Here is a 17639-nt window from a genome sequence, read left to right on the forward strand (position 1 = left end):
ATTTTGTAAATTTATGTAAATAAGACGAACAAAACTATTTTGTAAACTTATGTAAATAAGACGCGCAAAACTATTTTGTAAACTTGGCTCCCCTTAGTAAATACTATCAAATAATTAATATATGTTTTTCAATTATTATTGTGAATAACATCAATCTAGCTAAAACAATCTTCAAGTTGGGCCCGTGCCATATTTTTCTAGTTCTGAAAACAAAAATGACATATTAAGATTAAGCACGGTTCACTTAGTTTAAGAAGCACAAATATTTGTGAAGTACTATTATGCATCTACATGGATGAATATCTGGATAAGATATGAAGGAAAAACAAATATAACCAAATCATATTATTAAGTTGATTGGAACAAATAATGGCACCCCATTAAGCAAATTTTACACAAAAATATGTAATTCGATAATGCTATAATAGTTATTACAATACCAAAAATAACCAAATATTGCAAATTGTTTTGCATGCTCTCTATTGTATCATCTATACAAATTGTGAGAAATATACCACACCTTTGTATGTCTAACCAAATCCAACTACCAAAAGGTTTCAACCTAGTGTACTTCAGGCTTTGAATGCAGTATAGCTCTGCATTAACCAAAAGTTCAATTCACATGTTAAAAGTACCAACATGCTAATGATCCTGTATGCACCATCCAAAAGAGAGAGGCTTTGGAATGAATTAATGAGCTGGGTAACATGTATATTGTCTCATCCTATGTATACTTCATCACATCTCTTTGCCTCGTTCTATGTAAACCCTCATCGCGTTTTTTTGGCAGACTTTGGATTTTTCAACATCCGGATACTTGATGGAGTAACTTCAACAAGCTCATCTTCTTGAATGTACTCTATGCAATCATCCAGACTAAAATCTAGTGGGGTATCAAGAACCACTGCACATGTAATGGTATGGGGCTTCAGTTAGTATGAGGCAGACAAAAGCAAAGACATACTATCACAATGTTAAGTACACAAGAACAATTTTATAATTAATCAGAAAGAAAAAAAAAAGGTAGTGATTTCCCCCATCATGCTATCAGGATAATATTGGACCCCTTGAAAGCAGAATTAGAAACTATATTTAAGGAAGGTGGGGAATGAAGCTAGTAGCAAGGTAACACACCATTTTTCTCTACGTAACAGCTCGAATTGCAGAATTTTAAGCTCTTTGATACAATATGGGGCCAAAATGTAAACAAATCTTTTCTTGAACAATTTATTCCAATTCTATGTAGGAAAAGGTTGAGATTTTTCAGTAACATCTTTGGTGCTGACTTTACCTGTTACTTCTTTGTTTGAACGGACATTTGTTGCAGCTTTCTTCTTGCAGACATTCAGGGCAAGGTCACCTGACCGTTGGTGAATACCAACTATTTGACCTTTATAAACATCAACTCCAGGGCCAATAAACAACTGTCCTCTGTCCTGAGAACTCATGAGCGCATAGGATGTACTTGTTCCGTCCTCAAATGCAACCTATGATGATATAAGCAAAATTTCGAATATAATATCATTCTGTTCTGGAAAAAGCACAAGATTCAGAGTACGAGGATCAATGCATCCAATTTTTGTCGTGAAATTGCACATCAGTTTATTAATGTTTTCAAATAAATTTTTCATATTTAAAAACTAAATAAAACTACTAAAAATCACATCTTTTTAAAGTTAAAAACAAAATTTTGTAAAAACTTGGACCATCTGCTATTTGCTAAGACGTTAAAACTAATTTAAAATTTGATCTTTACTGAGGAGAAGATTGTACCAAAGGTGGAAAATTACCAGTGAACCAAGATCACGAGTAGAAATATCACCAGCCCATGGTTCATAGCTCTCAAATACAGTGTTGAGAATTGCTGTGCCTCTAGAAGCTGTCAAGATTGAATTCCGCAATCCAAGAAGACCACGGGTAGGTATTTTATATTTGAGGAAAGTTGTTCCTTCAGACCTGACAGATAAGTTGCATTAGTGTCTTGTATTCAATGAACAAAAATGAAAAAGTACTCTGCAGCTAAAAACTGTGCCTTTCAAGAACCCAAAATATCACGAAGAATGAATAAAAACACAGTGGACAATAAAGCAAGAAGACGAAGAAAAGTTCCCTTCTTTTCCAGGATATCCTCTGATATAACATATCACTAATGAGAATGCAGGATGTTCATATAATGCAAATAATTGAAAGAACCACGTTGCTGCTCCTGGGACAAACATTGAATAAACAAGACCAAAATTGATTCCATGAGCCTAATGTCCATATCTGATCACAAACTATGTTGCTCGGACTCTCCTAAAATGTTGCCATATTGAAGTCGGGTCCTCCAAAAATGCACTACCTTTGGAGGATCTGACACACACCATCTGACACTTTTGAAGAGTCCGAGCAAACATACATCACAAATATCTGTCATTTTCCTTGATGGTATTCTTCAGCTGAGCTAAACATAAACCAAAACAGTTTTATTGAATAATTATAGCAATAATTATCAGCATTTCATTTATTTATTTTTTAAGAATTTAATTTTTTTTTTCCTCACAACAGTGGATCAAAATGGAAATCGGAAGCACATTAATCAAACTCGCAACTTTCAGCACAACTAGAACCTTGTTATGGTTAAGAACATACAGCTATCTCAGAAGACAACAAGCTGTTGAATTGCCAGATCTATGTGGGGAGGATCTCATTTTAAGGACCGGTAGGATTGTATAAGATATTCTGAGACTGAAAGCAATGTTTTTAATCTATGCTTGGAATGATGTTGCCAAAGAACAGGTACTTCCCTAACTTCCTAGTGTAAGACTCATGATTCACAGTTGGAATTATCTTAACTATCCTGTTACCGTGTGCCATGATGCCAAACCTACTCCACTAAGCTGAGAGAATCTTTTACCAATTTATCATTCTGAAAAATATCCGGTCATCATGACAATTTTTACTTACCCAAGCCCTTGCATATCAAACATCTGCCCACGCCTTTTCCCCAGAAGTTCAACCACAGACCCCATGTGTTCTTCAGGAACCTCAACAGTAGCAATCTGCAAATATGGAATACAAAAGTCAGGACTAACAATTGATAGAGATTAAACAATACTTTCCTAGTATACAAGTTCAACAGATAAGTCATACAGAAATAGAACCAGAAAGCAATATTGGACAAGCTTCCAGATGTATTAAAAAAGCACTAAGCTCCCGCTATGCGCGGGTCTGGGGAAGGGCCAAACCAAAGTGAAAATCATGAGACGTTACCACAGTGCTACCAAAAATACAACACGGATAATATATTAAAAATGATCTCAACTTATGTGCATTATCCATTTCGTCCAGTTATACACAAAACAAACTCAGCCAATGATTACCTCAAAAGGTTCCAGCAACTTGTCATTCACTCTCTTATTTATCACTTTAGGAGGTCCCACCATGAACTCGTATCCTTCCCTTCGCCTGAACATTTCAGATTTTTAGTATGAGTAAGATAGTGTGGTCCGGGGTATGTGATAGAATTTTCTTACATGTTCTCTATCAGGATGGTAATATGCAAAGTACCACGTCCACTGACAATGAACGTATCTGCAGTTTCACCATCTTCAACTTTCATTGCCAAATTTCTTTCCAGCTCACGGTACAACCGGTCTCTTAGGTTTCGACTAGTAACATACTTTCCCTGAAAAATATTTAAAATCATTTCCCATGAAAGCAAGTTCTATCTGTGAAGTACTCTTCAACTAAACTACACATAAAATTGTTTAAAATCATTTCTCATGAAAGCAAGCATGTTCTATCTGTGGTAAAGGCGACAAAATACTCTTCAATTAAACTATGCATTGTTCTCAAATTCAGTTTCAGCACAGAATGTGCCATCTATCATGTTCTCAGATCTCAATTGCTATCTACATGAGAGCTGGTTTGAAGCATAACAGGAAAATTATGCACCGAGAAAGAAAAAAGCTGTGTGTGTATGTATTGAATGGAGTATGATAAATGAAATAAAGATTTGGGCAGCAAAAAGTTTGGCATAACTTCAGCTAGAATAGCTTCCTGTATTTACCATATCATCATTAATAAATAAAACAGAATTGTTTGTTAATGTTTACTCATTTTCGGGTCCAACAGCAGGGGGTTTCCAATGTCATTTAGCTTTCAATTTCTCCATATAATTTAACATAAATATTTTGACTTTTAACTTTTGTTAACTTAGACTTCTGTTTTGTATTAATGACGGAAATAAAATATTAAAATAGATGTTGAAAAGTTGTTTTTATATAGAAAACATCACTTCAAAGTTAAAAATTGAATAGTTACAAATTTGATTGATTGGAAGTTGTGAAAATTGTATGTAATATATACTAGAAAAATTGTGTCGAACACTTTGGAAGTCCCAAAATAGAAAGAATGCCATATAAATTGGATCTGAGCTAGTATCACTTCCAGGTAGTTGGACACAGATGTAAATTTTTGCCTTGTTGCAATTTCTATGGTACAATTAATGCTAATGATTAAGAAGACTGAACATGATTTTTTTAATGTAAAAAATTTCTTATTAATTGCCACATTTGATTGTCACAATTTTTATTCAAAACCTGTTCTGACTTCATTCTATCATGGAACAGTGGATTTAAAGAGGCTTGAAGCTTCAAATTCAGGATTTCTTTTTAAAAAAAAAAAGCAGCAAACATTAGAATTTGGAGAAAGGAGTGCATGCAATACTCTATAAGAATACCACATCGACACGCCCTTAAGTCTGCTGATGCATTTTACAGACGCACAACCTAGGCAGTAGGCCCAGTATTAAAATTGTTCACTTTGTGTTTAGGCTTGTACGGCTTTAAAACACATCATCGGCCTTGAGCCTAGGTTGCATGGCTTTAAAACACACCAACATGGCCTAAGGTATTTTTCAATGTGGAATTCACTTAACGAGTTTCAGATCATGCTCTAATTGAAGTCATATATAACAACCCAACATACTATTGATAGTGTCTGCTTTGGCCCTAAGCTCGCACGGCTTCAAAAGGTGTCTCTATGTCTAATACTTGTTTCCCTTGTACACCCAGCATCTCTTGCTCTTTGTCAACGTGGGATTGTCTAAATTGTTAGATACGTCCCCTCTAAAGCACTCTGTTTCCTCGTCAAGGTTTCTTCGACTTCCATCCAAGGTTGTGACTTTAGAATAGATCACTCCACTCATGTTATTGTCGAGTTTGGGCCTATATCTACATGACTTTAAACAGCACATCAGAGCCTAAGGAATTTGTCAATGTACAATTTCAGTATGGTGCTACATACACCTCCCTCAGAAACTGAACGTCCTCCTTGAGATTCGGCTCACCATAAAAAAGATTGCACACAAGTAGCTCTAACACCAAATGTAACAACCCAGCTCAGTAGTCATATTATCTACATTGACCTTCAACCTGCATGATTTAAAAACGTGTTACTAGGATCTACGGCTCGCTTCCTTATATACCCGGCGTGTCTTGGGTGTTTTCCCGATGTGAGATTTGCTCAAAGCGTTGCATTGTAAAGAAGAGAAGAGGAAGATGACCTTGTGTTTGTCCCACCTCCCAACATCTCACCTTAAAGAAAAGGAAAAAGGCATAAGTACCCCATTGAACTAAGGCTGGATTTTCAGTTACACGTCCAACCTTTGTAGAGGATTATTAGCCCTTAGACTATCTTGAAGTGGAATTATTACCCCTAAGTCATGATGTGGTAGGGAGTCGGAAGAGTGTATTACACTCTCAAAAATAGTGAAAAACAAAGAAAATGTGAAAAAAATACTTCTTTAACATTTCTTATTAAATATATATTTTCCTACTTCCTTTCTTTTTTTCCTCTCTACTTTTCTGTTCTTTTCTTCTCTCCTCCACCACCACCCTCACCGGCGCCACCTTCCACTACTTGCTCCAACATCTCCTAAATCTCCCCTTAAAAGCACTTGACAGCCAACCATTGATAGGGTCAACTAAAAACCGAAGGACTTAGGTCCATAATTGAAGAGGTATCCAATGAGCATTGCAAAGATATGGCACTAGGGCCTAACTCAACCCCAAAAGCTAGCTCATAAGGGGAGGATTGCCCAAGTCCATATAAGGAGACCACCAGTCTATTCCCCAACCAATGTGGAACTTTTACCCACTCTAACACCCCCCCTTCACGCCCAGGCCCAATTGGCGCGTGGAACGGGAGCCCAAACGAGGNAATTGAAGAGGTATCCAATGAGCATTGTAAAGATATGGCACTTGTGTCTAACTCAACCCCAAAAGCTAGCTCATAAGGGGAGGATTGCCCAAGTCCATATAAGGAGACCACCAGTCTATTCCCCAACCAATGTGGGACTTTTATCCACTCTAACACCCCCCTTCACGCCCAGGCCCGATTGGCGCGTGGAACGGGAGCCCAAACTAGGATGGACCTGGCTCTGATACCATGTAAAGTTATGGCACCTGGGCCTAACTCAACCCCAAAAGCTAGCTCATGAGGAGAGGATTGCCCAAGTCCATATAAGGAGACCACCAGTCCATTCCCCAGCCAATGTGGGACTTTTACCCATTCTAACAAACATTAAACAAATGAGACTTCAGATTTAGAGAAATCAAATATGGGGATCTTAACTACAAAGGAAGGAGTGAAGCTTAAACAACTTCAAATCATCATCTTTGATGGTGAAAACTGTGGGGTTCCATTTAGTAGACTTCTCTGTTCTTTGTTTCTTCTTGGATGGAACTGTGGTTGGCGTCGATAGATCAAAGATGTCCTTCCGATGATGGAGAAACCATATGCATTGTCTCCACTATCATCATCGTCAGAGAGACTTCCCAATTTTTCTTTTTCAAACCTGCTCCCATTTTGAGTCAAGAAAAACCTCTTGAATAGTAGGTTTCCTCTTATCTACAGTGTTACACCTTATTGGACTATTCAAGAAGGGGATTTTCCTAATTATGTTGTATGTTTCTGCAATTTCATTGCATTCACCAGAGATAGTCATATCAAAAATGAAATTGAAAAAAAGAATTTGAAAGAGAGCTTCTTTAGTCCATAGTTGAAAGAAGTCCATAGCAGCCTACTGAGACATTTAGATTTAGTTCAAAGCAACGGACAAGTGCAATTGGGAAGACTCGCAGTCCATTAGCTTTGGTAAGTGAATTTTTTTGTAATGAATCTTTTTTTTTTTGAGAAAGGTAACTTGTATTATAAACAAAAGAATACATAAGGAGTATTCTAGTAATACTTACATCCAAAAGTTGCAAAAAGCAAAGAACTCCTATGGAGGTCATAAGAACTCTAAAATACTAGGAATATCCTCTGCATGTTGAGGATATTCATGTTTACACCAAAAAAAGAAAAGGACCAGGCAATTCAGCTTCAAATTCTGCATAGAGCAGCTCTTTTTTTGAAACATCTCTGGTTTCTCTCCATCCATATAGACCACCAAATGCAGGCAGGGACAATCTTCCATCTCTCCCTGTGTCCTGACTGATTCCCATCTCTGTTTCAGCAAGCTAGAGCTTCTTTGATGCTCCTTGGCATAGTCCAACTGATGCCCCTTAAGTTGATGAAAATCTGCCACAACTTCGCAGTCTCTCTACAATGTAGAAAGAGATGATTTATTATCTTGACCTCACATTCACAAAACCAACTCCTAGAACAGATTTGCATGCCTCTTTTCATGAGGTTGTGTTGAGTGAGTGCAGCCTGATTGGCTAACAGCCAAGTGAAACATGCTATCTTGAATGGTATCTTGACTTTCCAAATCATCTTCCAAGGCTATCCACCTATACGAGTACCAGGTCTTTGTGAGCTTCTATAAGCCGAGCCAATTGAAAATCTGCCTTGCTCATCTGAATTCCAAAATAGATTGTCCTCATTTGTGTTTAGATCTTTGCACTACCCTAGAATGTTGAGTAGCTCAACTATTTTATTGACCTCCCAATCATTTAGATGTCTTCTAAACCTTAGATCCCTACCTTGATTTTGCATTTGTTAAAGAATTTGATCCATAAATTTCTGATGGATCTCCATACTCCAGATCCATAGGGTTGTGTGGACAGGTTGGTGATCCACAGATTCTCCATACCAAACCTAGCCTTTTTGTAATGAATCTTGTAAGGATGAATTCAAAGTTGGTCCGTTATTTCTCTGGTGGTTGTGGATAAAGGTGAAAAAATTAGCCCATGAAAACACAACCCACCTAAGTTTGGGTTGGTTATTGACCCGCCCATCTATTGGCTCAATGCCTCCGTCCATTTCAACCCATAGAATCTAGGTTGATATGTAGCCCAAATTGACCCATAAAAAATCTTGTTAAAATATTTTCAATTTTTTTTTGTTTGATCGTGTTATATATAGCCATAATAAAGAAAACAATAGTTTTATTAGGTACTAAAATATCATTCCCTCCCTTCTAATTTGTGTTTGTCTTACTTTCCATTTTAGTCCGTTTCAAAAATAATGCCTTCCCTTTTTTGGCAATCTTTCATAATTTCCATATGACATGTTTAAGACCAGAAGATTAAAGGACATTTTGATACATTTGACATATCTTTAGTTTAAAAGCACAAGATACAAGTCTATTTTACCTTCTTAAACACCATGTCAAGTCAAAACCATACAAACAAATTGAAACGAGGGAGTACAAAAGAAGAAATTAAGCAATTAGAATTTAGTAAGAAATTGGACAGGTTGGATTATGACCTGCATTTCAGCCCAAATAACTTTTGGGCAACTCAGCCCAAATAAATATTGGGAAACTCAACCCATTTTAACCCACTCAAATTCAGCTCAACCCGCCCATCTGACATCTCTAGTAGTGGAGTGCGGGTGGAGGAAGAAAGAAGGAAGGAGAAGAAAATGTGAAAAATAAATATATTAAGTGGTAAAATATGTATTACAACTTACATCAGATCTAGTTATGGCATTGGCATAACACATAACCCTTTAATTTGGCTTCAACTGGTATTTATATCCTCCAACTTTGGGTGTTCACAAGTAGACACATAAACTTGTATAAAGTTGAACAAGTATCCACACATGTCCTACTTGGCAATTCGCGTGAGAGATACTCTAACTGATTTATATTACGTCATTAAGGACGTGTGTGTCTACTTGTTCATCTTTATACAAGTTTAAGTGTCCACTTGTGCACACCCAAAGTTGGAGGGCATAAATGTCAGCTAAGGCCAAGTTAAAGGGCACGTTTATGTTTTATACCTATGGTATTCAAGGTCAAGTCAAAAAAGTTTGGGGGTAACAAGACCCCACAAAGATCGGGTGTGTAACTGAAAATCCGACCAGAGTTCTGGAGGTACTTATGCCTATTCCTAAAGGGAAAAAGAAGGATCTAGACGGCAAAAGAAATAACAACATAAAGAATAAAGCCTGCTTTAAAATATGCCACTATAAGACGAAAAAGTACAAAATGAAAGAAGCAATGCATTTTTCAGAATGAAAGTCAACTCTATAGTGTGTCCCTTCCATGGTATGAAAAAACGTGTAAAAAAAGATGTTACTAAATAGTGATTTACCTCACGGCCAACAAAGGGGGATGTATTGACTGAAAATGACATTTTCACTGTAGGTTCTTCAACCTTGATTGAAGGTAATGGTTTTCCATCGCTTTTGTCAGCGATAGTCTCTCCAATCTAAGTTTACAAAAGAAGAACAGTGGTTCAGAAACAGCTTTGCATCAAATGTTTGCAATCATCTCAAATGACAAGTAATGTATATAAGCCAACCAACCAACGTATTCAGTTTTAATACCTGAATATCATCAATGCCACACACTGCACAAATATCTCCAGCTTCAACAGTTTCAGCAGGAACTCTACTGAATTTCTCATACACAAATAACTCACTTACTCTGCCGAATCTGCATGCGTCTTCAGATGTACATATCTGAAAAGGTTATTGTATAACTCATCAAGAAAAGAAATTGAAAACTAAAAGAACAAACTTCTCACATAGATAGGACTAGCATGTATAACAAGTTCCATGAAAAAAATGAAATTTCATAAATTTATTATCTCAAAAAGTTTGATAAGCTAATAAGGCAAGCAACAGTCTTAGTCACATTTAGTCGACACTAATATACGAGGTCCTAAGATCAACCATTAAGATCAGCACCAGAGGTTTATATGTATTAGTGGAATTATACATCAATCAGAGCATAAGATCAATGAAGAATCCTAGCATTTGATCTTATATTCTCAACTTCTCAACCTAAATTTGACAACTAGAGGTGGGAGAATGGATGGAGACTCATGACTTGCATTCGGTCAGCACAAAGATTGGTTTGTCATCTGTTAGATCAACTGCAATGCTCTTAACTTAGAATATACGCATACATCAAGCTATAGAAAACATTGCTTTTGGCTACTAGAGAACTTCTGTTGGAGAGGTTAAATCTCTCTTGTTAAGTGTGTGAGCTTGTAAATACAACACATACACATACACTGCTTGTATATGGGAGATTTTCCGATTATTGATTAAATTAATTACCTTATCAAAAAAATGTGTACAAGTGTGTGGACGTCGTCTTTGATCTCATAGTAAAACAAGAAAGGTTAGACTGGAATTTTTGGAACTTAGAACTTTGTTCATGTGTGATAACCTAGCCTTCCCATATGAAGAAGATTAGTTCATTATCTCAACTGTTAATGCACCTAACGTAGAGACATAACATCTATCAAGTGACAGAAAGACTTCCTTTTATGCATGTTACTAGCATACTAACATAGGAGAAGCTAAAAATCTCTTGATAAGCCTCTTCAACAAAAACCTTTCTTGATAAGCCTCTTAAAAAATAATCTCTCTTGATAAGCAAATATGACTGTAAGAATTATAATGCGCACACAGAATCACATCGTTTTTTACGTACATATGTATATTTCCTGTATTCAGAAAGGAAATTCTATATCTTGTACAATTTTGTGAGTGAGAGAAATTATGTTGCATCCTCGCAACAGATCCCTTGCATGAGCATAACTAAACGCTGCAGGCAAGCAGTAAAACAGTATAGAAGTCAATTTAAGCTCCATTGGTAGGACAAACTGATCTAGAAGGTACTCATTCAAGAATAATAATTTAACTGATAGCATCTCAAACAATTGATGTAGTGTCTAGTGTGTATAAACAGGAACAACAGCAGTTTGCAAGGGAATAAAAAAGACTGATGTAAGAGCTTTCATAGGATGAACAACCCCAAATGAGAGAAGATGGTATGACCTACCTTCACATCCATTCCCCTGCGCAGACTTCCAGCATGCACACGTCCAATAGCTATGCGCCCTTTATGTTCTTCATACTCAATATTTGTAGCCTATAATGTTTATTGATCAGTTAGATAAGAAAATACATAATTATGGCTCCTTTTCAAGAAGAACTACAAAGTACTTAGTGGTGCAGAAGAGCCAACATCTGAGTAAGCATTGTCACCACTCTAAGATCTTACATACAGATGATGTTTCAGCACTGGACCTACAAGGCTGAAACTTCATTCATTTTTGACAAGCTATCCACATTGCTATTGAAACACCCTCTTGAAAGAAATCAGTATTACTAGAGGTCATTTTATTTATTTTTCCTGTGTAGCAGTGCTTAAGGTGTTTTTCAATGCTTCAACTCTTTCCAAAGCCTTCCGACATTTCCCCACAACAAAGAGCTTCCAGAATACATCTCGATGCAAGCACCCATTACACAAGGAACAAATTTGCATCTTTTAAAGAGAGCCATTAAAGAAAATAAAGATGGTTTACTGCATAAAAAAATATGCAGACCAGCAGCTTTATCATAGGATAAATAAAAGAGGAAGGTGAAGAAAGAACTAACAAGCATTTGAAGTGCACCATCTTTATTAATCTTGGGCCCTGGAATACATCTAATGACGGCCTCAAATAATGAGCCAAGATCCTCACCCAAATTTTCAGGTGATAGTCCTGCCTTTCCCTTGATACCACTGGCATATATTACCTGAAAATCACACTGCAGAAAAGAGGATAATGAGATAGAGATCAAAATCAATGTCTTTCATAAGGTACCAACAATCCCAGAAAGTTCAACTGGTTAAAAGGGGACCTTAATGCTAATAACTGCCAGGCATCTTTAATTAAGAAATTCCTCTTTCAAGAATACCCAAACAACTCAAGAGAATATTTTCATGTTCATTGTACAACTCTCAAATAATGATAAAGATTTTGACATCTAAGTTATCTCATTATCTGCTGTTTTTTGTGTGAGACTAGTTGTAGTTCCATATGTGTATCTGTTTAACATTATAACAAGGGTTTATATATGTCACAAAATCAGTATGTAGAGCTACTTCTTTGTTTTTTTTTTTTTTTTGAGATTCTTCTTCTTTTGAAAATCCTTATTCCTTTACTTTTCTTGGGGGGAGTGTTTAAGGACAGTATTCAATTAATATAAGATAAATGAAAAAGGAAATATCAAGGAGACATTTTACTCTGAAAAGCAGATGGCAAGAGATGTACCTGTTCGTCGGTGGCATTAAGTTCAATGAAGAGCTCAAATGTAGAGTTAACAACAAACTCTGGACGAGCAGAAGGTCTATCAATTTTATTGACTACAACAACTACAGCATGGCCAAACTCCAGAGCCTTCTTCAAGACAAATCTTGTCTGTGGCATTGGACCCTCAACAGAATCTACCTAAAAATATACAGAAAGCAGGGTGAATCCAAAAAGAGCACAGTTATAGTGGCTATCAAAAGAAACAAAAATAGAAGAGACCACGATAGTAGGTTTTATGTGAAGAGAATGCATCAGGAAAATAATATACAGAGACAATAAATACTTAGGCATACATAGCAAAAAAGCAGAAACTCTACCATTAGAGAAGAAGCATTTCTAGAATTTAACCAAAAGAAAAGGGATACAATGCGACTATAAATGGTATTGAAAGATAATAGATTAAAACAATGTGTACAACAGAAGAAAACACTATAATATTCCTGGCTCATAAAAAGGAAGCAGACAGTTCCATCAACTCAAAACTGTGAAGCATGCACTAGATCTTTGTAATCACGTACTTCTTTTGTTATTGCTTAATGTAAAACTGTGAAGCTGTATCACAGATGAAAGCATTATGCTAATATTTATGGCAGTTCCCAATTAGGAAGGGTGGGGGTGCACACGCACCCGTTACTTCGGGAAAATATGTATGTATGTGTATATACCTTGAGAAACTAACATATATTTTTTTGTGCACCCTAACAAAGGAAAGTGGGCTGGGGGCACGTTGGGTGCAGCCGTTGCTTCCCTTAGTTGTGGCCCGGGATCGAATCCCAAATGTCCCTTTTCTATAGTTTTTTCTTTTGGTTTAAATTTAAATGGCTTATAGTATCAACGTTAAACATCTGATTTTACACCTATTTTCAGGAAACAATAAGCACAAATGAGAGAGCTGAGAATCAAACCTGCAACAATTCATACATTTTGCTCAATCTTAACAACTGAGCTATCTCTCTGAATTGTTTAAGCAGTGTTAAAGTTCAATTATTAGCGTAGAACCTTATTTGACCTATATACTTGTGTTCTCAACACTGCTCACACTACCAGTGACCTGCCAGACACGGAACTATCCCTCAGCCTTCATTGGAAGTTTTGTTGGCGTTTATGTTAAGATAAGGGTGCCCCCGTCGTCTTCAAATCTTGGATCCGTCTAAGGCAGGTGACCTAATTTCGATTATCTAACCAACATGAAAAAGATTCAAACTAAAGTAAGAGCAATAATGTATTAATTACGAAATCAACCTTGTACCAGAAATCCAACAGCGACTTGAATTCTTTATTTACCACAACAAATTGAATTGTACATCAAAGTGCCAAATAATGCTTTGATGTAAATTCCTAATATAAAACGGGATGAAAGGAGAGGTGTTTCATCTCTTTACCAAGTGATTTAACATTCAAACCTTACTAATCATATAGATTTAATGTTGAAAAAGAAAACATATTATTAGGATTAAGGGGTTTGCTAAATTAGTTAAAGTACAAGTTATTGAGTCAAACTCGGACACCTTTCCAATTCCACGGTTCCCGAAATCCACAGTTTGGTACCCACCTGGATAAAAGAGAAAAAGGAAAAGGGCAAAGTAGATAATTCATTGCTCAAAGTAGAAGCAAAGGGATCAATGATTAGTCGGCTAACAACCCCAATTATTCATCTGCATTTAATAATTTGAGTGATCTAGAACTACCTTGCTGCAAATTAAACTACTAATTAATATTTTTTGGGTCTGATAAGCTATAATTAACATTTTAAGCAGTCTAAACCTACATTTCATCAAATTGATCTCCTTTCTTTCGTGTCAAGTGATCCAAATGAACTTCACTTTTCGGAAGCAAATACCTGTAGTAACATATTCATAAAGGTCTAAAATTTACACTCAAAACGGAAGCCTAACGGTAAGTTGAAATTGACAACAATGTCCCATTAACTTAGCATATTGAGTCCCTGTCCTAAAAACTTAGCATCCTGGTTGACTGCTTTTCTTCTTTTTTTTACCTTTTCCAGATCTTCATTCTTTTAACCAGCAGAAAAATAAACCTAAATAAGTAAACAAAAACATAGCCAAATCTTGGCACACAGAAGAGCAAAGAAAAAACTAACTAAGAAATCCCAGACATCATGATTGATAGTATTAAATAGGAAATGGTCCCTCTTATAAATTTTATAGTAGAAGTAGTCAAAGTACCACAAGGAGAACTCCTTCAACCATGTTGAGGATGCGTTCTACTTCACCTCCAAAGTCAGAGTGCCCTGGAGTGTCAATTATGTTGATTTTTGTATCCTTGTAAGTAATTGATGTGTTTTTGCTAAGTATAGTTATTCCCCTTTCACGCTCTATATCATTGGAGTCCATGATCCTTTCTTGTACAAACTGGTTTTCACGAAAAACCTGCAATGGAAAATTGCAATAAAATTGAACTTTAATACTTAGTCTAATGGTTTTAAAGAGTAATCATCCCAAAAACATAACAATGATATCAACTTCTAAACTAAACTTTATAAGTTTTATGATGATTTTAAGGAGAGGAAGAGGTTTTATAACATTACTTTTAAAAGAAAAAAAAGTGTTCTTTTTATTTTCAGACAGCAAAGGTGTGCCTCCTTGAAACAGCAAATACACAGATTCCACCAAGTATCACAAACAACATTCCTAATAACTTGCTCTTAAATTCTTAAGCACCAGGTATTTCTCCCAATACCATTCAAGAATCACCAACAACATTCCTAATAACTTGCTGTAAATTAAAGAGGAGGGCAGTCAACACTCAACACTGTGATTCAGTAACTCTTAAGAAATTTAGAATTACTTTTTTCTACTAACATGAATATCTCAATAGAATGTTGAGGATGAAGAGCATGTTAAGCCATAAGGATAGTAAAGTTGTTTAAATTGCATAGCATTAACTTATACTAGCCAAGATAAAAAAGCGCCATAAGAACATTGAGATAGTCATTTCATTACCAACCTTTGCTTGTTTGAGCATTGAATCAACCAATGTGGTCTTCCCATGATCAACATGTGCAACAATTGCTATATTCCGTATATCACTTCTCCTCATCAATTGGCTCTTCTTCTCTAAGGCAGTTAGAAACAGAAGGGCAATCACTAACTACATGTACAACAAAATTCATGTTTTCCAAAATACCATTTTTTTCAAAACTAGCTCAATTTTACCACGACAAGAATTCTGAATCAGAAATGCCCCCTCCCAATTACAGTTAAAAGCCCATAAACGTTAATTATTCAAAGAAAGAAAAGGGCAGAAAATGAATAATACAACTGACCAGATGGAGCTTGAGTAGCCTCAGAAACAGCGCATTTGATAGAAGTAGGAATTGGGTTGAGTTTGAGGGGTAGTTTAGCAGATAAACAACAAGGCAAACTAGTACCAAACAAGTGCTTCTTAAAGATAGGAGTGGAAATACAAAAAGTTTTCTTGGGGAGGAAGAAACATGGAGTTGTTGAAGCCATTGACATCTCCATTGCGCTCTCTCTCTCTTTCTCTCTATCTTACTTTTCTCAGAGCAATAGAGGATTGAAGTGAGAGGCCACTATTAAGGGGTAGTAGTAGAGGGAGACGGGGGTTCCTTAGAACCAACAATTCCCACTTCGGATTACTTTTTTTTTTTTTTTGGCTATATAAACAATGTATATAGAACATTTCTAAATTAATAACCTCTCTTAGATAATATTTTTTTTCATCTCGACTTGGGATAGTGGAAAAAAATCATTGATAAGATAAGATAATAAACTAATATTGTAATTATTTAGAATTTATAGGATATAAATTCATAAAATGATTAGGATGCTCTTATATTAATTCAAGAATACATTAGTCCAGATAAATATTATAGATTAATATAATGAAATTAATTATTGGGATAATTTCGGAGACTCTCCTTTTAGGTTTTGTTCTATAACACTCACCTTCCATGTGATTTACAATATTACGCCGACATTCCTTATTTATTTTATTATTATTTTTTTGTAATAATTTTTTAAACCTATTTAAAATAAGTGTAAATCAATTATGACTTGACAAATTTGCGCTTCATTATATTAACTTCTTATTAATGCATATTATAAAAAATATGACTTATTTAATAAATACTTTAAAAATAAATTAGCACAAATTAGTTTTTTTGTCAAATGTAGAACTTTTATTTAACCAAAAGTGAATCATTTACAAATCGCTAGTTCCAGTGGACTCTACGAACTAGACCTCGAAAAATACCTCTTTTGTACTAAGAAAACTAAACAGTATATGTATGTCCTAGCTAGGATAACTATTTAAGCTATGCAATAGTTGATCTCATTTCCTGGTGTGGTTGTCTCGAGTGTGAAGCTGGATAACTATCTCTTTCAATCTATTGGTGCTTTCTTTTCTTTTCCATTGGAATCTTCTACAGTTTCTTTTGTTCTAGATACAGTATACACATATTCTTGTTTACCGAACAAAGATACACATTTCTTCATTTAAATTTATTTTAAAAGTATTTATTAAATAAGTCATTTTTTAATTATATGGATTAATATGAAGAAATTAATCTAAAGAAGGACGAATTTGTCCAATCATTGTTAATTTATATTTATTTTAAATATATTTAAATAATGGTTATAAGAAATCAAAATAACGGAGGTAGGCATAATATCGTAAATCATAGGGGAAGTAAGTGTTATAGAGCGAAACCTCGAAGGAGGTCTTTGAAATTATCCCTTAATTATTTAAATTTAATAATACAGATTTAATTAAAAGCTCAATTTCATTGGACCAGTCCATTGATTTGGGCTACAAAGAGTCCACTTTACTAAAGCTTTATATGTCATTTCACTTAAATATGGTAGGTTGAAGAGAAACCTATTTTTGGCATTACTCCCTCATTCTACAGTTATAAATAAGGGTTCTCATAATTTAGAAAAAACACCAAAATTCTAACGAGAAGCCAGAGCGAGCTCGTGGATCAAACGCCGCACATTCCTCTATAAGCTACAAGTTCAAGAATTCAAGCACTCAAGATCAAGACCAACATACTCAAGAATAGGCTGAAAAGCCCTTAAATTCAAGTACAAGTCATGATCAAGATCAAGATTCAAAATCAAGCTAGAAGGC

General features: G+C 35.5%; 1 protein-coding gene across 2 annotated transcripts; it reads right to left on the reverse strand.

Moving 5' to 3' along the window:
• Positions 1-448: 448 nt before the first annotated feature.
• LOC125857979 (putative elongation factor TypA-like SVR3, chloroplastic) lies at positions 449-16123 on the reverse strand. Of its 2 annotated transcripts, none has more exons than XM_049537639.1 (14): positions 15814-16123; positions 15495-15604; positions 14714-14917; positions 12489-12665; positions 11830-11982; positions 11231-11320; positions 9763-9897; positions 9528-9644; positions 3516-3667; positions 3363-3447; positions 2947-3041; positions 1791-1956; positions 1292-1487; positions 449-904 (listed from the first exon to the last, which is right to left on the reverse strand). In XM_049537639.1, exons 1-14 carry the CDS (start codon positions 16010-16012, stop codon positions 771-773), a joined length of 2013 nt encoding a protein of 670 aa, XP_049393596.1. In that variant the 5' UTR covers positions 16013-16123; the 3' UTR covers positions 449-770. The 2 variants fall into 2 exon arrangements, with proteins under 2 accessions (XP_049393596.1, XP_049393595.1); XM_049537638.1 differs by having other exon boundaries at positions 15495-15610; positions 15814-16111.
• Between the last annotated feature and the right edge of the window lie 1516 nt (positions 16124-17639).

Source organism: Solanum stenotomum, chromosome 3, assembly GCF_019186545.1.
Source record: "Solanum stenotomum isolate F172 chromosome 3, ASM1918654v1, whole genome shotgun sequence".
Classification (NCBI taxonomy): domain Eukaryota; kingdom Viridiplantae; phylum Streptophyta; class Magnoliopsida; order Solanales; family Solanaceae; genus Solanum; species Solanum stenotomum.